The sequence below is a fragment of the Thalassophryne amazonica genome, unplaced genomic scaffold (assembly GCF_902500255.1).
Source record: "Thalassophryne amazonica unplaced genomic scaffold, fThaAma1.1, whole genome shotgun sequence".
Lineage (NCBI taxonomy): Eukaryota > Metazoa > Chordata > Actinopteri > Batrachoidiformes > Batrachoididae > Thalassophryne > Thalassophryne amazonica.
Window position 1 is genome coordinate 1 of NW_022986444.1, and position 23086 is coordinate 23086.

Sequence of the window (23086 nt, forward strand, 5' to 3'; positions counted from 1 at the left end):
CATACATACATACATACATACATACATACATACATACATACATACATACATACATGTGTGTGCGTGTGTGTGTGTGTGTGTATGCGTGCTGGTGCCACAGCTGGACCGTGATCTTCAGTACTTTTGTACCTTTTCCAGTTCCGGTTTGTGCGTTGGTGAAGATGTTCTTCCTCCATCAACTTCACCTGTGCCACCAATGGAAATGTCTCTCATCACCTACAAACACAAGAGAAGAACAAACACACTAATGAAACAGCCAATCACATTCAAGAACAAGGAGGAAGCTTTGACCATGGAGTCAACATATTCATATTCCACAGAATAATTAAGTCTTTTGGTTATGTTGGTTTGACGTTACCTAAAACAACTAGAAAAGTTTCAAAAAACATTTTATGAAAAATAAATCACTAAATATATGTTCAGTTTCTTAATGTTGTGTGTGTTGTTGCTTTGTTTTCGTCTTTAGCCTTTGTTTTTTTTTTTTTGGGGGGGGGGGGGGGTCCGCCGGTCTTATCTTCTGTGTCACGTTTCCTCGTGTAAGTTTCACTGGCTACAGTATGTGTCACTTTTAGGCACAATACTACACAGGTTTCCAAATAAGGCCCTTAAATAAGGACATTTCAAAACACAATAGAGCAGCCATAAGACTAGGTAAAAAGATGTGTCTTTAGTCTTTTCTTAAAAGTCTCCACAGAATCTGAAAGTCTCATTGAAGCTGGGAGAGCATTCCACAAAACAGGAGCACGGTACGAAAAGGCTCTCTGTCCCGCAGCCCTTTTCCTCACCCTTGGGACACAGAGCAGTCCTGCATCCCGTGAACGCCGGTACATATCTAAATCAGCCATATAGGCCGGTGCTAGTCCATGAACAACTCTATAGGCCAAAAGCAAAACCTTAAAATCCGACCTCGCAGAGACAGGCAGCCAGTGAAGAGACCCCAAAATGGGGGCAATGTGATCAAATCTTCTGCTTCGTGTCAGAAGCCTGGCAGCAGCATTTTGAATCAGTTGAAGACCCCTAGTATTGGACTGTGGCACACAGAAAATAAAGCATTACAATAATCCATTGTATCAATTGCATGTATCAAAGTCTCAGCATCAGCCATACACAGGATGGGACAAATCCTTGCCATATTTTGCAAATGGAAGAAAGCAGTCCTTGTGATGTCTCGAATGTGGAGATCAAAAGACAACGTAGGATCAAAAATTACCCCAAGGTTCCTCACTTTGTCCATATGATATATGACACACAAACCCATGCTAAGCACTAACTGGACAAATTGATGCCGATGTCTCGCTGGACCAAGAACCATCATTTCAGTCTTATCAGAGATTAAAAGTAGGAAGTTACTAGACATGCAACTTCTCACTGATGCAAGGCAATCTTCTAAAGATTTTATTTGAGATTACCAACAGTTATCGGCATGTACAATTGAGTTTCATCAGCACAGCAATGAAAGGCAATCCCAAAATGCTGCAGTATATGCCCAAGGGGTGCTACGTACAGGGGAAAAAGCAGGGGGCCGAAGACAGACCCCTGTGGAACTCCTGAACTTCATATCACTAAGATAAGAAGTAGTGTTATTGTCCAAAACACGAGAACAACTAGACAGGTATGAGGTCAAACACACAAAGGCACTTCCAGTAATCCCAAAAGAATTCTCCAGCCTATCAAGTAGAATATGATGATCTACAGAATCAAACGCAGCACTGAGATCTAACCGCACCAAAACCATGGTGGTGTCCGAGTCGACTGCTCGCAGAAGATCATTCACTACTTTAGTGAGAGCCGTCTCTGTGGAATGATATTTTCTAAAAGCAGACTGCAGTGGCTCAAAAAGATTATTCTCAGTAAGGTGGTCCACGAGCTGCTGTGAAACCACTTTTTTCCAGAATTTGAGAACAAAATGATAGATTTGATATTGGCCTATAGTTTTCCAATACACCAGGGACAAGATTGGGTTTCTTAAGTAATGGTTTAATCACTGCAGATTTAAACCATTTAGGAACAGATTCAGAAGTTAGTGAGAGATTAATCATTTCCAGCGCAGTTGGCCCAAAAGTGGGCCACAGGTCCTTAAACAGTTTTGTTGGTATGGGATCAAATAAGCAGGTTGTACTTTTTGTAGACATCACGAGTTTCATCAGCACATCTACTGAGATACTACTAAATTCTGTAAATGTAGGTAACACCTCAATGGTAGCACCCACCTCAATAGCAGGGTGCAGTGGCTGGACCAAGGCATGTCGGGATATGTTCAACCTATTATCTTATATTTTCTTCTCAAAATAATCCAGGAAGTCCTGTGCTGTAAAAAGAGAGCGACCAACAGGTGGCTATCCATGAATAAGAAATGCTATCGTGTCAAACAAAACTTTGAATTATGCTTGTTTTTGTTTATCAATCAGAGTAATAGGTCCACTTTGTAGCCAGTAGTGTATGCTTATAATCTAAAATAGCATCACGCTACACAAGGTGGAACACCTCTAATTTGGAGCTATGCCATTTCTGTTCCAAAGCTCTAGCCTTCTGCCTAAGGTCATGCAAGTAACCATAAAACCAAGGCGACTGTGCCTTGGGAAGGCATGGTCTTAATAGAGGAAGCGCAATCTTATCAACTGTGGTTTTGAGCGCTGAATTTAAGCTATCCGCAAGACTGTCCACTGACTGAACATTCATCAAACTTGAAGTTAAAATTTCAGGCAGTCTACCTTTGAGTTCAGTCATAGTTGAAGGTTTAATACGTCGCCGCAGTAATAGACAAGGTTGCTGCTCCACCAAATGAGGCAGCGTAAATGGAAACCTAATAAATGAGTGGTCAGAGACCACCGATGGAAGAGGCAAGATATCAATATTTGTGACAACAAAGCCATGAGCGAGAACCAAATTCAGGGTATTTCCACTAATGTGTCAAGTCCTGAATGAATTGCTGGAATCCTAATGCAGCCACAATTTCCATAAATGATTTGCAGAGGGGATCAGGGGGCTTATTTATATGAATGTTAGTCACCAATAATCAAGATGTTATCAGCAATACTTAACAGACTAAAGATGAACACACCAAATTCACCCCCAAAAAAAAAAAATCAGAGTATGGGCCAGGGGGCCCATAAACAGTGACAAAATAACATAACTGATTTCCAGTTTTATGACCCTGACAATACGCAGCATCATGGGCACAACAGAGAACCAGATGCTCTAACGAATATTTATGACTCCCAACAGTTAAGGTAAACCGGATTTATAAATAAAAGCAACACCCCCACCTTGCCTCACATCACAAGAAACGTGACTAAATGTGTTTGCCGGTGGGCAGTCCTCATTCAGAGAAAGGCCAGCTGTGAATTTAAGCCAGGTTTCACATAACCCAAGCATATCTAGACGATGATTCATAATTAAATCATTAACCAGCAATGACTTCGAAGACAATGATCTGATGAGACCCAAAATAAAGATCTCAGTGGGGTCGACAGTTTTTGGTGAAGCCATGCAGAGGTTTAGCTCCTCAGCCACCAGTAACACAACGCGTTTCAGTGGCCGAAGGAGCTCAAGTGAAAAGCGTCTGCAGGCCCACACCCAGCAGCACCGGCACAGAAACTCCATAGCCCGGCGAGAGAAAGCAGCAGGAAGCTCCAGCGAGGATAGGCACAGTTGGGCAGAGTCAGTCCGGTCATCGGAGATGACAGTCCATGGAAAACAGGACTGATCCGACAGCTCCTTGTGATTAGTGAGCACTCTCACTCACAAAAATAGCATTGATTCCGGAGGAGGTGAGGGTCAAACCCTCCAGCGAAGGCTGCCAGGTAAGCCTTAAATTTCACCGACACGCCGCTCCGTTTTCTTCATCTTCTGAAGCACCTCTTCCAAAAAGGAGCACAAAGAAATGGAGCAGGTGTTCCGGGACCTCCGCGAGCACAAGCGGCAGATCAGGGTGAGGCTTTCCCAGTCTGGACCGAGATGACAGCAGCGGCTCACAAAGAGCATTAATGTCCAAAAGAGTCTGGCGGTTATAAACAACCAGAACGGAGACATCCCGGCAAGACACACAAAGCAGAAAAATGACTGCAAACCACAAAATCCTGGTGAACGAGAGAGAGAGGGCTGACGGCGTGCCACCACAGGCCCCATCTAGCTCAGTGTTTATTGCCTCCCTCCCCATCCAGCTCTACATCCAGCCCCCATCCAGTTCTACATCCAGCATCCCACAACAGGCTAAGCTAGCAGACACATTAATGTCAGTCCTGTTATGCGAATCCCAAACCGAGGAAATAATCTCATGACTGCTGACATCTTGGTCCAGGAACCTTCTGCAGTCTAGTTCCTCACTCAGCTTCGCCAAAGCTGCAGTGATTTCACATAGACGATCCTCACAAAGTCAAGGCTGGCACAAAGAAAGATTCTAGAATCTGGTAACCAACTGCTGGATCCTGGTTTCAGCACCCAGAGTTATGCAGGTGTTCAAAATTTTGCAAATACAATTGTAGCTTCTTTGAGGGTTCAATGAAGTCTCACAGACTGCTGTTTGGAAGCACTCGCTGGTGTCTTGTGTGAACAGATCCACCACACCGTGCCCTGGATGACCAACCACCCATGCTGCTCAGTGTCCAAGATCATCCAGGTGTTTGATGTCCATGGGCACTCTGAACTTCATCCAGCAGTCTGCAGTGGCCTGATGGAAATTCTAAAAAAGTGGAGTGTGATGGTGGTGAGTGCACAAGGAGGCATTTACAGTAGGAATCTGTGATCAGGTGACACACCGTCTGTCCTCTAGTGACCCTGAACCTGCTGATTAAAGAATGAAAGATCACTTTGTTCCTCCAGATCGCTTGGTAACATGAACAAAGAGGAGTTTGAAAGAGTTTTTTTTTTTTGGCCACAATGTATGTAAACGTAAGCCTTCGCAATGTGTGTGTGTGTGTGTGTGTGTGTGTGTGTGTGTGTGTGTGTGTGTGTGTGAGAGATGCTTTCTGCTGAAAGCGTCAGAGTTTCACATTGAGGTCCAGGCGGGATGAAGAAGATGTGCAGTCCTCTGGATGAGGCGCCACTGTGCGTTATTGTGACCTCACAGCACTTGAGATCTGGCAATCCTCTGAGTGAAGCAGCGAGCACAGACTTCAAACACATGTGCGCACGCACACACATTCATGCACAAGTCTGGTATGTTGGTTTTGGATGAGCCTGAATGTGACTGGGTTTTGTGGAGAAATGACAGGCTGTGGCTCCGCGGGTTTGGCTACGATCCGGCGCGGCTGCAACATCATTTCTAAATCCTGCTGCAGGTTTGTTGCCAGATCTGATGGAGTACAGCTTAAACTGGAGGGACTGTTGAGTGTTGATAGGTTATCGATTAAAGGCATTAAAAAGCACATTTTGTTGTATTTAAGGCACAAAAATGAGCCTTAAAATGTAGAATGCAACACAGCAGGAGTAAGAAGTCAAACCGCAAGAAGACCTTGTCTGTGCGCTGACGTACAAACCACTCAAAATAACGCCAAGTAAAGCATTAAGCATCTAACAGGTCCCCGAATGTTCAATTCACCCCAGTTTACACATGACTAGAACAACGCCTTCCAGACCGCGGGCCGTGCAGCGTGGGCCGTGCAGTGTGTGCCACATAGCGTGCACTGTGCAGCGTGCACCAGCTCTGGCATCAGCAATTTACTTGATAAACCTACAAAGTTGAGGTGTAGAATTTGTGTTTCAGAGTAAAAGCTGCAGTTAGTCCCAGTGCAATATCAGACTGTGCAAAAAGGGGGCATTTAAATAATAAGTATGTAAATAAGCCACCTTCAGCACATGCACAGTGCATGTGCTGCAGTCTGTGTGGGCGCCTCCTTTAAAATGTAGATTTTTGATTTGTGTTTTTTACACCCTTCACTGGATTCAAACTTTACACTTATTTTTTGAAGAAAGATAAACTGGCTGTAACAAAGGGCGTGGCTCTGGGTTTCACACACAGACACACACACATGCCTGATCTGTGCATGTTTCAAACACCTCCCGGTCACTTTTCCCCAGCTGTAAAATCATTTTCTGGTAAAGACAGCAGCCTTTAAGTGCCGTAGAACTTCGGTCTAAATGGCATTTTGAGTTTTACACCAAGATGTGTCAAACTCTTAAACCAGCAGGTGTACACGCCGTCTGTGCGCACGGCCACATGTTTGTTAAACTTGTGACACTGGAAAGAGAGGGAAAAAAAAAAGCCTAAAAATGGTTTTGATTCAGATTTTTACTTTCAGTGAGCAGATCTGAAAATGAAAATTACTGACTCACTCGCTAATGAGATGGTTATTCATGAGGCCAAACTGTGGACCGTGTCCACCTGGATTCCCTCCAGGTGCTTCATCCCCCTCCGTCCTTCAAACAGATGCAGCTTCTGTGACCCGGTGACCCTAAATTGACAGTAGGTTTGAATGTGTTTGTCCGTCTGTATGTGATGGCCCTGCAATAAACTGGCGGCCTTTCCAGGGTGAATGCCGTCTCTCACCCAGTGATTGCAGAGATGGGCTCCACCCCCTGTGATCCTTAATTGGAATAAGTGGTCAACCACCAAAGTGGTGAACCACCAAATATTGGTGAACTCGGAAAGGCTGTGAACCAGCTGAGGGCAGGAACCCTCTCATGATTTATGGATTTCCTCCAAGCGTTGGACACGCTCTTCTCTTAGCATTGAAAACATTTTTTGTTCCAATCTGGGAGACAGGTATCAACCCTACGGATGGGAAGAAAGAACTTGTTCCAATCTGGAAAGGGAAGGGTGAGCACATGGACCGCAACAATTACAGAAGTCTCAGACTGCTCTCTGTGCCGGAGAAAATTCAAGCAAGGATTATTCTTAACAGGGTTCAACTCCAGCTATTTGCAGCTCAGCGACCTGAACGGTTGAGATTCATGTCCAAGTAGTCAACCACTGACCGTGTTCCAGCCTGTGAGTACTCCTAGAATGCAAATGTAAAAACTGGCAGTGCTTGCTTGCATCAAAGGTTTTGACTGAACTGATTGGACATCCTGAGAATCTGTGGGATCCCCAAGAAACTGCTAGACATCACAGCCTGGACACAGAGACTGCGAGTGCTGTCAACAACGCCACCTCAGGTGAAACACATAAGTAAGGTTTAACCTTACCAACCCCTACAGCAAGCACACAGGCAACAGTGGTAAGGAAAAACTCCCTTTGATGATATTGAGGAAGAAACCTCAAGCAGACCAGTCTTAAAGGGGTGAACCTCTGCTTTGGCCATGCTACCTAAAGACTACAAATAAGGTAAATTTGTCAGCATTAAGCAGCAGGAAAAACAGAAGAAATACTAAGGTGAAACAGAGATGTAATCGCTCATTTAGGAAATGCCAGAGAAAAGAAATAGGTTTTTAAGGACACTTTAAAAGTCTCTAGCAACAGGGATGGTCTAATATGAAAGGGGAGACTATTCCAGAGCCTGGGGGCAGCCGCTGCAAAGGCTCTGTCACCTCTCATCTTTAATCTGGTTTTAGGCATTGCCACAAACAGTTGGTCATAAGACCTTAAGGGTCTGGTTGGGGTGTAAGGAAAAAGAAGCTCCAAAAGATACACTGGGCCAGGCCATTGAGGGCTTTAAAAACAATTTTAAAAAGTTTAAAGACTTCTGATCGGTGGCATGTGATATGGATGCCTAGCTCAGAGCTCTCGGCAGAAAATCACAAGCTTATCCCCAAAACTGTGACAACTCGAAATGCAACACTGAAGGACAAGTGGGGATGAGCAGGGAGCAAAAAAGAGGAAGACAACAAACACGGAGACCTCAAAACAAAGCCGAAAACAATTCAGAAATGGATGAAGAAGGTACCACTTGAGAGGACATGCTAACGGCTAATGCTAATGCTAATGGAGCTAAGCTAACAGCTATTACATGGCAGGATGCGCTGGATAGCATAACAAAAGAAATATGAGAACTTAAACAAGAAATGAAAAGTGACTTTGCGATGCTCAAAGATGAAGTTAAGTCAGATTTAAAGCAGGAATTCAGTATGTTTAAAGAACAGGTTGACCAGACGTCAGAAAACACGAAAGAACTTTCAGAGCAGAAACAAACTTTGGAAGAGGTACAAAAGCGAATAGAAGAACTGGAAGAATTGAGTATTGTGTCAAAACGAGCCCTCCTCTCTGCTTTGGAAGTGCAACGGGATATGAAAGAGAAGTTAACTGACTTGGAAGGAAGACTGAGGAGAAATAATATGTGAATCTTCGGGGTACCGGGGTACTGCTACATGGGGAACATGCTGCGGAGGGAATTGGAGCTACTGGCTGAGACCCGTCTCTCAATTCAACGGGCAAACAGAGCAGTAAAAGGACGGCCTGGACCTGGAGCAGTGCCCAGGTCGATCATTGTGAACTTTCTGGAATTCGATACTAAAGAGTGCCTTCTTAAGAAAGCATGGAAGAAACGAATACAAGTGAATGATAAACCACTGTTTTTTGACCATGACTACCCCAGTAAGGTAGTTAAAAAAAATGCAAAGCATACAGTGGCATCAAAAAGGTACTGAAGACACACTATATTAAATTCCAAACATCGCTGACAAGAATCAGAAACCTCTTGCAAGATGGGCCAAACCCTAACCCCTAACCCTACGGCAGCCCACAGGAGGCAGCGAAAGAGATGTGGGAGAGAGGACTTGACGTGGAGATGGGAGAAGAACAAGAGGATGCATGGGACAATAGAATCAAAGAAGTGTTTTCATGGGAGAGGAACCAGGAGTCGTGTGAGGAGAGGAGCCAGTCAGAGAGCAAGAGAGAGGCTTCAGGAGTTTCGAAGATGAGGTGAAGCATAAATAAAGGGAGGTAGCTGTAAGACATTGTTAACACGGGTATCACTGACTGAAATATAAAAATATATTTTTAATACAAGGTTAAAGTATAAGTACAGTTTTAAGTTTGCGAATAAACATTATTATTATTTTAGATCAATTTTGATTTTTTGCCTTTATTTGGCAATTGTTAACCCCTTACAAAATGTCATATGGTGAAACAATTGAACCTATTTTTATTCATATTGGACAGATATTTTGATTTCGCTACAATCTACCTCCCTATCTAAACTGTCGTCTTTAAAGCACAATTTTGGTGAGACAACCAAAAACTGTTGGACTAGTGTAGAATGAAGGGGAGACTCATTCCATCTCTACCCTTTTGGACATTTGGACATGCCGAAAAAGTGCTGATGTCAAACTCTTCTGCCATATCTGTGGTAGTCAGACGACGTCCCAGATCAACAAAGTGTTTACTTTGGAAATGAACGGCACATTCCACTGTTACGGGAGTTTTTTGTCATGAAAAGACGTGCAGAGGACTTCGCGTGTCGGGACAGAGGCGCAGGGCACAGAACAAAAAGCAACGCCGTGAGGAAGCCTCACAGGACATGTTGTGGCATGTCCAGCTCGTCCACAATTTCTCGGATAGTCACACGACTGAAAAGCCACTGAAAGCCGTCTGAATTTTCCGAATGGTGCAAGAGGTGGTCATGTTAGGGCTTGTCCTGTGAGACCAACACGGAGGTGCTTTCATCCCGCACCATGAGCGGCTCCGTGGTGAATTTCTCCGCTCCTTTTTCCATTACATAACCTCCTGTAACAGTGGAATGTGCAGAAAAAGTGCTATGTCCACCTGTCTTGCCATTTCTCTGGTAGTCAGACGACGTCCCGGATCAACAAAGCGTTCACTTTGGAAATGATCTGGTCGTTTGAGCCTAAAGACCTATACTTGGTGAAGAGTCTTTTGGTGGAGAGAAATGGTGGATGACATTTATAACATGGAAAGACTTACACATACAGTAGCACAAGACTACAGCTACCAAAATGTGAAAGAAAATCAATCAAAAACATCAGTGAAGAAATCTGCGATCTAAGACTTCTATATGAATATGTAATATGTTGTCAAATGTCACTGTTTTGTTGTGATATTGTTCTTTTAAATGTGTTTTGTTATAATGAAAAATAAAAAAACAGTAAGTATTAAAAAAAAGAAGTTTAAAATCAACCCAGTAATGGATCAGAAGCTAGTGAAGAGTAGCCAAGACCAGCGTAATGTGGTTGGACTTTTTTGTTCCCGAAAGAAGACTTACTTGTTCTAACAACAACACTGATCTGCTTATCAAATTTAAAATGGCTGTCAAAAATCACCTCAAGGTTCTTCACACAGGAGTGAATGTTGGAACCCAGGGGACCCAGGATATCAGCAGAGCAGGCTGTGGAAGTGCTCTCCCCAAACAGGATAACCTCCGTCTTGGGATCATTAAGATTTAATAGGTTAGCACTCATCCAAGATTTGACATAACTCAAATAATCCAATAATGGCTGCACTGGGTCATTGCCTAATGACCTTAGTGGCAGGTAAATTTGGACATCGGCAAATGGAAAGATATTTGGTATTTTCGAAAGATATGGCCGAGGGGCAACATGTACATAAGCAGTGGTGGGCACAGCTAACCAAAAAGTTAGCTTCGATAACTGGTAATCAGCTAACTGAAAGTTATATTTTTAATGCTAAACCAATAAACTGTATAAAATCTTATCAGAAGCTACAGATAACCAATAACTTTCAATTTTGCCTCCCATATGCTCTCAGCTACTAAGAAGCTGATTTTGAGTTTAAACACCACCAAAGCTTCTAACAGAACCAACGATGATCACAAACCCAAACAGCAAATGAGCCAGCATTTGTCTTTGTGCGCTCTGCCCCCTGCTGTAGGAAAGCATCATTTACTCTGACAGCGATGAGGCAGAGGTCTTGAAATGGAAAGCAGGTTTGAATTATGGTTTTGCTTTATAAATAAAATTATTCCGGATAGAATAACTACATTAATGTAAACTCTTAAAATGTACAAAGTGATACATATCTGTTAATTTTAAAATAATGCACTAATTCTGAAGATTTGAACATTAACACACAGATGCCCAAAGCAATTATGGGTAACTGAGCCTCCGCTCATACTAATTGGTTGATTCATTCATTCTATGTAAAAACCAACACATGTGAATCAATGTAACGTGTTGGTGTTTACAAATAAATATGCTTTTGTAAAATGTTTCTGTGTAGGCTCTCAGTTGTCCAGGTGATTTCCATAGTAGAGAAGCTTGAATCTTCGACTGGACTGGATTGCTTGATGCGAGGATGTTTCGCTTCAAATTGCAGAAGCTTCCTCAGCTAAAATTCTTGCTCTCGTAGTCTGACTTCTGTCTGACCCTTGTCGAGAAGAACAAACAGAAGCCACAAAAGCTGGAGTTTTGACAGGGTAGCTGTCCCTCCTCCAATCCCATCGTTAGGAGGGACAGCTACTCTGTCATTAGGAGGGTGCTAACTAGAGCACAATAGGTGCTAATTAAAGCAAATGTTTAATCACTAGTCAATAGCAGTCTGCCTCTCAGTAGGAGGCGTCTGTAAGGTTTAAAACTCCAGCTTTTGTGGCTTCTGTTTGTTCTTCTCGACATGGGTCAGACAGAAGTCAGACTACCAGAGCAAGAATTTTAGCTGAGGAAGCTTCTGCGATTTGAAGCGAAATGTCCTCGCATCAAGCAACCCAGTCCAGTCGAAGATTCAAGCTTCTCTACTATTTTGTAAAATATTTTTTTCATTTGTATAAAAAAAGAAAGAAATTTTCAAGATCCCGCTAGACAGCGCCTAAGCGCACACGTGATGACATCACAACTCTATCCGGTTAAGGAGACAAGGTTTCTTTCAATAACAAGAACTGTCAAAAAACTTTCTCATGTGTGGTTGGAGTTGTGTGCCGATAGGAATCACCTTCTGAGTGCTTGAATAACGATGTCAGTCGCACAAAGAAATCAAATAATAGTGAAAACATGTTCATTGCACCCAGAATGTTGGTATTTTGGTCATTGAACTTTCTGGTGCGGTGTCAATAACACATCGATCAGCTGCTCCGTGAGGCGTCATAACACAACAAATCAATCACTCGCTCTATGTGTTGTCATAACATCCGATCGGTTAGCGGCTCTGTGCAGTGTCAAAACAAATCAATCACTCGCTCTGTGCGGCGTCATAACACAACGAATCAATCAGTCACTTCGTGAGGCGTAATAACATCAAGCCTGGTTCGCATGGCAAGATAATTAGGCCGATATCGGACCCGATCTTCCCCTTCCGACAATCTTAAGGACGCCCCCACAATCATGATGACACTAAATATAATCTTATCAGATATCCCTGCTGTGTGTGGTCAAGGTCAAGGTCAGGTTTATTTATAAAGCACATTTACAAACAAGTCAACACTGCCCCAAAGTGCTGTACAATAAAAGGAATTAAAATTATATTTAGTTAAATACAAGAACAAAATAAATCAACAAGATAATAAAAGATGTGGCAGTGTTCAGCTCATCTTGTGTTAAAAGTCAGTGCAAAAAGATGTGTCTTTAAAAGAGTCTTAAAAGAGTCAATTGAAGGAGCCAGTCGGACATTCAATGGCACAGAGTTCCAGAGTTTGGGCCCCACAACAGCAAAGGCTCTGTCTCCCCTGGTCTTCAGCTTAGACCTGGGACAGACCAGTGAATTCTGGTCCGTGGAGCGCAGAGCTCTTCCTGGAGTGTGCAATGACAGCATATCAGATAAATAGAATGGGGCTTGACCATGAATTGATTTAAAAACAAGCAACAAAATCTTAAAATCAATTCTAAAAGCAACAGGAAACCAGTGCAGTGAAGACAAAACAGGAGAAATGTGTTGGTGCCGTTTGGCTCCAGTGAGCAGACGCGCAGCTGCATTTTGCACCATCTGGAGGTGATGCAGAGACGACTGATTAAGACCAACATACAGAGAATTGCAGTAGTCTAAACGAGACATTATCAAGGCGTGCACAACCTGTTCCAGCTGTTTTGGGGGCAGGTAACGCTTGATTTTACTTAAAAGTCTAAGCTAGAAGAAGCTTGTTTTGACCACTGTGTTGATCTGCTTCTCAAATTTAAAAGAGCTGTCTATAAAAACACCAAGGGTCTTAGCAGATGAACGACAGTAGGAGGTGAGTGGACCAAGGGCAGAAAGGTCAAGGTCACCAAAGACCACAATCTCTGTTTTGCTTTCATTTAGATTCAAAAAGTTTAAAGACATCCAGTCTTTGACTTCTTGAAAGCAAGTCTGTAGGATGGCAGATGAGTTTGTTTTAAGGTTCAGAGGTAGATAAATCTGCACATCATCAGCAAAGTAGTGAAACGGAAGGTTATATTTCTTAAAAATTGATCCCAAAGGAAGCAAATAGAGCGAAAATAAAATTGGCCCTAAAATTGAACCTTGAGGTACTTCACAAGTCAAAGGGGCTTTCTGTGACGCAAAGGGACCAAGATTTACAGAAAAGCACCGATCAGTCAAATAGGACTTGAACCATTTGAGCACTGTACCATTTAATCCAACACACGATTCAAGGCGAGATAATAAGACCTGGTGGTCAACAGTGTCAAAGGCTGCAGTTAAATCTAAAAGCACAAGCACAGCTGAGCTGCCAGAGTCCATGATTAAAAGAAGATCATTAAAAACTTTTAAAAGAGCAGTTTCAGTGCTGTGCAAAGGTTTAAAACCAGACTGGAATTTTTCAGTTATGTCAAAAGCAGTAAGGTGCGACTGTAATTGAGTATAGACCATTTTTTTCAAGTATTTTAGATAAAAAATGGCATCTTAGAAATGGGTCTATAATTAGAAAAAATAGCAGGGTCCAAATTATGTTTTTTAAGAGGGGCTGTATTATGGCCTGTTTAAAGGAACAAGGAACGACACCTGAAGTCAGAGAGGCATTAATCAACTGTAAAATACAAGGGCCAACTGAATCAAGGACTTCTATCAAAAGCTTAGCAGGAAGGAAATCCAGTGCACAGTCTGAAGGCCTTAAACTTTGAACAGTTTTAGATAGGTCACAGAGAAAAATACGCTCAAATTGACTAAAAACAGCTGTGCACTCAGGAATGATGCAGGGGTCAGTGATGACAGTTGGCAAAGAAGATCGAATGAGTGAGATTTTGTCACTCAAAAACTGACTAAATTTGTCACACAAAGAAACAGAGGGAACAGCACCAGTTGAATCAATAGGGTTAACAATTTTGTTCAAAACATTAAAAAAAACCTGGGGTTTGTGAAGATTTGTAGACAATATTTGCCATATACTCTGACTTTGCAGTCTTCACAGCATCTTGATAATTCGTAAGTGAATGTTTTAAAATCCCCAGTGATACTTGAAGTTGATCTTTCTTCCATTTCCGTTCTGCACGGCGGCATTCCCGTCTGCGTGCGCGCGTGATATCATTGTGCCATGGCTCTGAGCGTTTTACACGCCGATTAGTGAAAGGGGCGACAACACTGAGAATCTCTGAGCATGTAGTACTGAACAAGCTAACCAACTCATCAATATCTGTATTAGAATCGTAAGACATAAGTTCAGAAGCATGAAATGCAGCAGAAAAGAGTGGCGCAGTAGCAGGGCAAATAGTGCACCGCTGGCGCGCCGGAACGCATTGTTTCCTAATGGTGGAGGACACTGCAACAGAAAAAAGCACAGGAAAATGGTCCGATATACCTGCGTTACAGATCTCTATGACGTTCACATTTAAACCACTAAATAAGATAAGGTGCAGAATATGACCCTTATCGTGGGTCGGGACATTTACTGCCTGCTTGAGATTAAAAGAGTCCACAACGTTAAGAAAGTCATTGACCAAGGGCTTGGATGGACAACAAACATGAATATTAAAATCCCCAGCAATTAAAAATGCATTACGATTAAGAGCAATACCTGCCACAAAGTCAGAAAAGTCATTTATAAAATCTTTGTTAAATTTAGGAGGGCGATAGATGAGTGCGCACAAGACAGGTATATCCAATTTGATTTCAAAGAGCTGTAGCTCGAAGCTCGCACAGGCTTTAGTGGGAAGCGGACAGCAAACAAAGTCAGTTTTAAACACTGTCGCCAAACCACCGCCTTTGCCTGTAGTGCGAGGGGAGCTGAAGAAGGAGCAACCCGGGGGAAGTAGCTCTGAGAAGGCGAAGGACTGTGGTCGAAGGTGAGTTAAGAAGGGCGTGAGGAGCTAAATGTCACATGCAGCCAATCAGAAAGTGAGGTGTCTGACCTGGGAATGTTCGTGTGTGAAATCTGTTCATGTGTGTTGTTTTTACCATGTGGCTGACACCACACACTTTCCAACTACACCTGTCAGATCTATGATTTTTTTTTTTTTTTTATCTCCACGTGTGTTGTCTCTCAGGTTTTGGAAACCTACAGATAATTTTAAAATCCTGCGGTCGACAACACTGTGATATAACCGGTCGCCAAAAGACGGCAGTGTTCTATGCATTTTGACGCCAGTTACATTACATGGCCTGAATCACAATTTAACAGACTTTTCGGCTTTTGGAAAAGCAAGCTGGGCTTCTTCTGGCATTTTTACATTAAAAAAACACAATAACAACATCTATAAACCCAGAGAATATATTCACGAGAGTTTTAGGCACAATATACAAAGAGTTTAATGTTGTTGTCCGTGTGGCACCTGATCAGAGCATCTCAAATTCATTTCTCCTGTTGTGACTGTTACCTATAATGCACTGGGCAGAGCATGTCCACACTAAAACCTTCTAAATTAGTGCAGTACTTTAAAACTAAAACATATATCTGATATTTCCACTTTATAAAACTTCAGACGCAGCGTTAATTTAAATAACTTGTCCGAGATTAGTTTGGTTAAAATTTTAATCATAAGTTAAAACTGTATGCCTCTGGATGACTTGGGTGATATTGCCAGTGTAGAGGACAGAACTACGCATCTACTACAAAAACCTACGTCTGCAAAAATGTTAGCGGCCTAAAAATTACCGGACTGAAACTTATCGGAAGATAATTGGTTCGATGATGGATTTCAAAGTTATCTGAAAAGCTAATCCGATAATGAAAACATTATCTTTGATAATTAGTGGTTAGCAGAACTGTGCCCACCACTGTATAAACGGAAAAGATTAGGACCTAGAATGGAGCCTTGAGGGACTCCACAGGTCAGTAGGGCCACATCTGAAGAAAAGTGGCCCAGCTGCACAGAAAAGCTCTGCTCTGTGAGGTAAGAACTAAACCAGGTGAGAGCAGAGCCTGTAATGCCCACACACTGCTCAAGACAATGCAGCAGAATCGCGTGGTCCACTGTGTCAAAGGCAGCTGACAAGTCTAACAGCATCAGGATGGCAGGACTACCTGAGTCAGCAGCTAAAATCAAATCTTTAGAAACTCTCAGCAGAGCGGCTTCTGTGCTATGTCTGGATTTGAATCCAGACTGAAACTTTTCATAAATGTCATGCTGGGCTAAAAACGACTGCAACTAGATGCCTTAGATAAAAGGGAGAATTGAGAGATAGGCCTAAAATTATAAAGCATGGAAGGATCACCATTTTTCTTTTTAATTAAAGGTTTCACCACAGCATGTTTAAAAGCTAAAGGCACACAGCCAGAGGTAAGACTGACACCGTTATTGCCTTCACCACTTGTCTTTCGTTCTTGTTTGTCTTCGTGTTTTGGTGGTTGGCCCTTCCTGATAGAAGTTGTCAGTTGGGAGATGATTGATTACATTAGAAAGTTGGGAGAAGGACAAAGGCTTGAACTGATTGAGGGCAGCAGATCACAGAAAAAAATCAAAGTCTGTGATGGGCTTAACACCTGAATGAGCTGGTCTAAGGGCAAACACTTTTGTGATTAAAAAAATTAATACAGTGTAGTCGTTGGCACAAGAAGGGAGACATCACTGGGATTAATAAGAGAGTTCAAGACATTGAACAGGACCTGGCTTATAGCAGTTATTTCTGATTAGAGAAATAGGTTGCTTTGGCAGCTTTTTGATAAGCAAATATACAGCCATGAAGAATTTGTCAAAATACGATGAGATGATGTTTTACCATTTTCTCTCTGCACGTCTACATGCACGTCTGAATGAAAACATGCTGTTTGTCATGGGTGTTTTCTGGGTCCTACAATGGTCAGTGCTTGCACGGAATGGGTGTCAGACTGAGTGTCGGACTGGACTGGCTGTCGGACTGGGTGTTGGGCGTTGGGTCCGGTGTCGGGCTGGGTGTTGGACTGTGTATTGGCCGTTGGGCTGGGTGTCGGGCGTCAGACTGGCTGTTGGGTTGAGTTTCGGACTGGGTGTCGGGCAGGGTGTTGGGTTGGGTGTTGCCTCAGGTGCTGGACTGGGTGAATGATCTGTGGAACGATCTCCCGGCACACATACGACAGTCGGATAATGTGAAGACTTAAATCACGTTTAAAGACTTATTTGCTTTTCTTGTTTTATCATTATCATTTATTGTGTTATGATGTGTTTTTATTCTTGTGTTCTTTTATGGTTTTGTCTTTTTATTCTTTTAAAATTTTTAATTCAGTTTTCTCTGTTTTTATTATGCTGTGTGAAGTGCCTTGAGGCGATCTCATCGTGAATTGGCGCTATATAAATTAATAAATTTGAATTTGGTGTCAGACTGGGTGTTGGGTTGGGTGTTGGACTGGATGCCTGGCTGGTTATCGGACTGGGTGCTGGCCTGGGTTGTGAAGCCCAGTGACTTGTGTGCTTTTGTTGGCAAGGAAAGGTTTACTGGCCTTGACTTCTTGAATGATGCTGTGACTGGAGCACTTGAGAAGCTGAGTGAGGAGGCTTTGAGCCTGGTTGGTGATGGTCCTGGATCAAGATTAAGATTCAGGTTTTTAAGAACTTCTTTGTCTCAGCCATCAGAAGTGTATCTGTATGTGGTGAAAGTGTTCAAGTTGTTGAGATGTTCACTTATCTCAGTAGTGACATACACGTCTCTGAGTCTTGGACCTGTGAGAACAAGAGAAGCCTGGAAACAGTGCATGGCGTCATGAGGTCACTTGACAGAGGTGTCTGCTGATGCTGACCAAAAAAGGTCCAAGTCTTTAGGGTCCTGCTGCTGATAGTTGGAATGGATGTCTCTGGTACCAGGTCTCTCCGTCGGATCTTTGGGTACCACTAGAATGACTTTGTATCATGTGAGCAGTTACTGAGAAGGACTAAGATGAGGAGTATTACTTGCGGCATTTTGTCCATGTGGAGTGTGTCTCTGTGCATGATCCAGCATGCAGGTACCTGAGTGCTGAGGATCGCCATTGCTGGAGAAGACCAAGGACACTTCTGTTCCATCTGGCTGCTGCAGATAGAGGATTATTTTAAAGATGTGGGAATGGACCAGCTGTCTGTCTGGGTGGTTGCCATACAGGATCCAAGGCGGTTCCTTGTTACCATAGACGTTACAAAGTGCAGCACCAGTGCAGGCTCTCAGACTTGACTTAGTACAGAACTTGAAGGAATGAATAAGTGACACCATGACCTGCTGTATAATATCACAGCATGATGAAAGCTTAACGTCTGCAGTACAACATATATGTTCTGTTCAAATACCTATGGACTTTACTGTCTTCAAAACCACCATGTTGTGAATTTAAACAGATTTTATCAACTCAACTGTAAATATAAAACAATGATGGTTAACCCAACAGAACCACATTTTCAATTTGATTTTTGAACAACACTGAACTCATGTCTTAATGGATAATGAATTTTGACCCACACGCCACACAACAGAAAACAAACAAAATGGAGCGGTGATCCCTTGTCACTCACGTGGAATCATTCCTCCCCAAACGTACAAAGGGAGCAGAATCAGTCCAAAGCATTATGCAAATCAGTCCAAAGCGGCACAAGAATCAGTCCAAAGTGGCACAAGAATCAGTCCAACGAGACACAAAAGAACACCAAACGATGGATAATGGACAGCTAATTGGACAATAGCTGGAAATCTTTACTTCTGTTAACCAAACTGCATACAAGATTTTATCAGTATAGCAAAGAAAGGTCAAACCATTTAAAGAAAAACAGAAAGTTTGTAGAAAAAGAACTCACAAAGCAAAAGAAATGAAGACAATGAGAGGAAAATCTCAACATAAAGCCACACCAAGCTTTCTGGCTGGACGTTATTATAACATGAACTGGGAGCCTGAACGTTGAACACAGAACTGTAAACCTTTTCAAAGTCTGGGTGTGAGAGCAGAAGAAAAGCCAACAGGACCTCACAACTGCTGATAGCAGCAGCATGACAAAGCACAGAAAAAATGCAAAGAATAACACCAAAGGGATTGTGAAAGTGTGGACGTCACTGCCATCACTTCCAGCTGACTAAACGTGCACAATGACTTCTGCAGCTGTGGAGCAGAGAGGCCTGCAGAGGTCTGAGGGATGACCACAGAGGACAATTATCATAACGAAGACCAAGACGTCCAAAACCACCAAACTTCCTCACGGCGATTTAGAGAAAATGACACAAACCATTTGTCTTTTCTATAAAATATAGAAAGGTTTCAGAACAGAAAATGCAGCTGATGAAACTGGAGCAAAGGAATATGAGCAGGAACAGGAATAAATGTTCCATAAATGAGAGTTAAAACAACTCAGTCCTTTTTCGGGAAGTAACAAAGAGCCAGAGTAGAGTAAAGTGCTCCAGATCCAGCTTCGTCTTTAAAATAACTCACAGTCCTTTATCAGGGTGAAACAAAGAGACAGAGTAGAGTAAAGTGCTCCGGATCCAGCTTCCTCTTTAAAATAACTCACAGTCCTTTATCGGGAAGAAACAAAGAGCCAGAGCAGAGTAAAATGCTCCGGATCCAGCTTCCTCTTTAAAATAACTCAGTCCTTTATCGGGAAGAAACAAAGAGCCAAAGCAGAGTAAAATGCTCCGGATCCAGCTTCCTCTTTAAAATAACTCACAGTCCTTTATCGGGAAGAAACAAAGAGCCAGAGTAGAGTAAAGGGCTCCGGATCCAGCTTCCTCTTTAAAATAACTCGCAGTCCTTTATCAGGAAGAAAGAGCCAGACTAGAGTAAAATGCTCCGGATCCAGCTTCCTCTTTAAAATAACTCACAGTCCTTTATCGGGAAGAAACAAAGAGCCAGAGTAGAGTAAAGGGCTCCGGATTCAGCTTCCTCTTTAAAATAACTCACGGCCCTTTATCGGGAAGAAACAAAGAGCCAGAGTAGAGTAAAGGGCTCCGGATCCAGCTTCCTCTTTAAAATAACTCGCAGTCCTTTATCAGGAAGAAAGAGCCAGACTAGAGTAAAATGCTCCGGATCCAGCTTCCTCTTTAAAATAACTCACAGTCCTTTATCGGGAAGAAACAAAGAGCCAGAGTAGCGTAAAATGCTCCGGATCCAGCTTCCTCTTTAAAATAACTCACAGTCCTTTATCGGGAAGAAACAAAGAGCTAGAGTAGAGTAAAATGCTCCGGATCCAGCTTCCTCTTTAAAATAACTCACAGTCCTTTAATCGGGAAGAAACAAAGAGCCAGAGTAGAGTAAAGGGCTCGGGATCCAGCTTCCTCTTTAAAATAACTCACAGTCCTTTATCAGGGTGAAACAAAGAGCCAGAGTAGAGTAAAATGCTCCGGATCCAGCTTCCTCTTTAAAATAACTCACAGTCCTTTATCGGGAAGAAACAAAGAGCCAGAGTAGAGTAAAATGCTCCGGATCCAGCTTCCTCTTTAAAACAACACACAGTCCTTTATCAGGAAGAAACAAAGGGCCAGAGTAGAGTAAAGGGCTCTGGATTCAGCTTCCTCTTTAAAATAACTCATGGTCCTTTATCAGGAAGAAACAAAGAGCCAGAATAGAGTAAAGTGCTCCGGATCCAGCTTCCTCTTTAAAATAACTCACAGTCCTTTATCGGGAAGAAACAAAGAGCCAGAGTAGAGTAAAATGCTCCGGATCCAGCTTCCTCTTTAAAACAACACACAGTCCTTTATCAGGAAGAAACAAAGGGCCAGAGTAGAGTAAAGGGCTCTGGATTCAGCTTCCTCTTTAAAATAACTCATGGTCCTTTATCAGGAAGAAACAAAGAGCCAGAATAGAGTAAAGTGCTCCGAATCCAGCTTCCTCTTTAGAATAATTCATAGTCCTTTTCAGGGCTATGGTTAGGGTGAAACAAAGAGCCAGAGTAGAGTAAAATGCTCCGGATCCAGCTTCCTCTTTAAAATAACTCACGGTCCTTTATCAGGAAGAAACAAAGAGCCAGAGTAGAGTAAAATGCTCCGGATCCAGCTTCCTCTTTAAAATAACTCACAGTCCTTTATCGGGAAGAAACAAAGAGCCAGAGTAGAGTAAAGTGCTCCGGATTCAGCTTCCTCTTTAAAATAACTCACAGTCCTTTATCAGGGTGAAACAAAGAGCCAGAGTAGAGTAAAATGCTCCGGATCCAGCTTCCTCTTTAAAATAACTCACGGTCCTTTATTGGGAAGAAACAAAGAACCAGATTAAAGGGTTCCGGATTCAGCTTCCTCTTTAAAATAACTCATGGCCCTTTATCAGGAATAAACCAAGAGCCAGAATTGAGTAAAGGGGCCCAGGATGGACTCTGCTTTAGTTTCAATTAAGGACTCTATTTGTGCTGCTCTTTTGTTTCTTCTGTTTGTTAAGAAACTATTGTACATCTGTAAAAATCTTGTAACTGTTAGAATAGTCTAAGCAGTGGGTCACCCCTCTGAGTCTGGTCTCCTTGAGGTTTCTTACTCTTTACCATTATCATGATTAGGATCGGCCACCAAAGAGGTTTTTCTTACCTCTGTCTTCTATGCTCTTGCTCAGGGGGTTGGTGAGGTTAGACCTTACTCATGTGAGGCAGCTCCGTAGTGATTTGGTGCTATATTAATATAATAAAGCGAACCGAGTTCAACAGTAAAAGGATGAGGTGTAGATTCTGAGGGATGGAGTGCTGTGTTTCTTCTGTGGGTGGGTCAAAGGTCACTAGACCACAGACTAAGTCTCCAGGTCACATTATTTCTCTAACAAACATCTCTTTGTCTACTTTCAGGACCATCACGTCCCGCTTCCTCTTGCATTCATCGTTGTCCGTGTGGTATACAAGAGACACAAAAACAATTCACTTGTGAACAGAAATAGCACACACGTGGGTTTACATATTTCGTGAGACAGACATGATGTTGATCAGTTATAAACTGATGGACATTCATGTGCAGACAGAGTTATTAATCCAGGACATTGGATCTAGGAGACATAAGCAGTTGGTTTTGGGTTGGTTACGTTACCTTGAGCCACTCCTCAGCCTGTTCTTTGCTCTGCACAGCCAGAACCAAAGCATCTGCCCCCTGGTGGACGATCTTTAGCTCGTGCTTCTTCTTCTTGCCGTCTTTGGGGATGTGAGTAATGCTGCATCCTGGCAGCGTTAGTTCCATCTGAGGAATGTGGTCTTTGGATGACTTGTAACACTGAAAGGAAGCACATGTCAGACTGGAGAAAGTGAACATTGATTTCAGTCATGTCAGATTTTACTCATCTTGCTCCATTCACCAAATATTCACATCTACACTTAGAGGTTTTTATCCTGACTGACAGTGATTTGCTCTTTGTGTGACTCCACCAGCCCCCCTTCACTCCTGACAGAACCCATGAACAGAACCATGTGCAGTTTCCTGGCTTACCAGCAGTTTGTCATCCTTGATGACACACAGCAGTTTGGTCCACTGGCCAAAGCGTTTCTTACGCAGCAGGAAAGCACAGATCCGAGCATCCTTCACCAGGTCCATGGAGGCCTCCTCAGATGGCCACTGGTGCATCTTCTGACCCTTCCCATCCTCCTCTTCTTCATCATATGACTCATAGGAGCTGCTCATGGCATCAGAGTCATAATCTGAAAGGAAAGCAGGAGACACAATGAGATGAAGAAGAAAAACGCTGCTGAGACTCGTGTTTTTTAATGAGAACGTGAAGATCCTCCTGAAGCTGATGCCTGCAGGAATGAATGATTTGTTTAACTCACTGGAGGTAATGTACTCAGGAGTCTTTCCTGGACTTAAGGGCACTGCTTCCTCATAGTAGCCTTCTGGCAGAGACGAGCTGGGAAGAGGAGGCGGCCTGTTGTTTGGAGGCTGCAAAAAATCCAAAGGCAAACCTATCAGGCCGCTTCTGCAGGTAAACTCATCAGGACACGTCTGCAGGCAAATTTATCAGGATGCTTCTGTAGGCAAACTTATCAGGACAATTCTGCAGGTAAACTTATTGCA

At 42.8% G+C, this 23086-nt stretch overlaps 1 protein-coding gene across 1 annotated transcript; it reads right to left on the reverse strand.

Moving 5' to 3' along the window:
• Nucleotides 1-129: 129 nt before the first annotated feature.
• LOC117506206 (actin filament-associated protein 1-like) lies at nucleotides 130-23014 on the reverse strand (the record flags this gene model as incomplete). Its single annotated transcript, XM_034165701.1, has 4 exons — nucleotides 130-216; nucleotides 22112-22291; nucleotides 22505-22713; nucleotides 22843-23014. Coding segments are annotated over 4 exons (648 nt in total), but the record flags the coding sequence as incomplete, so codon positions are not given.
• Nucleotides 23015-23086: the final 72 nt, after the last annotated feature.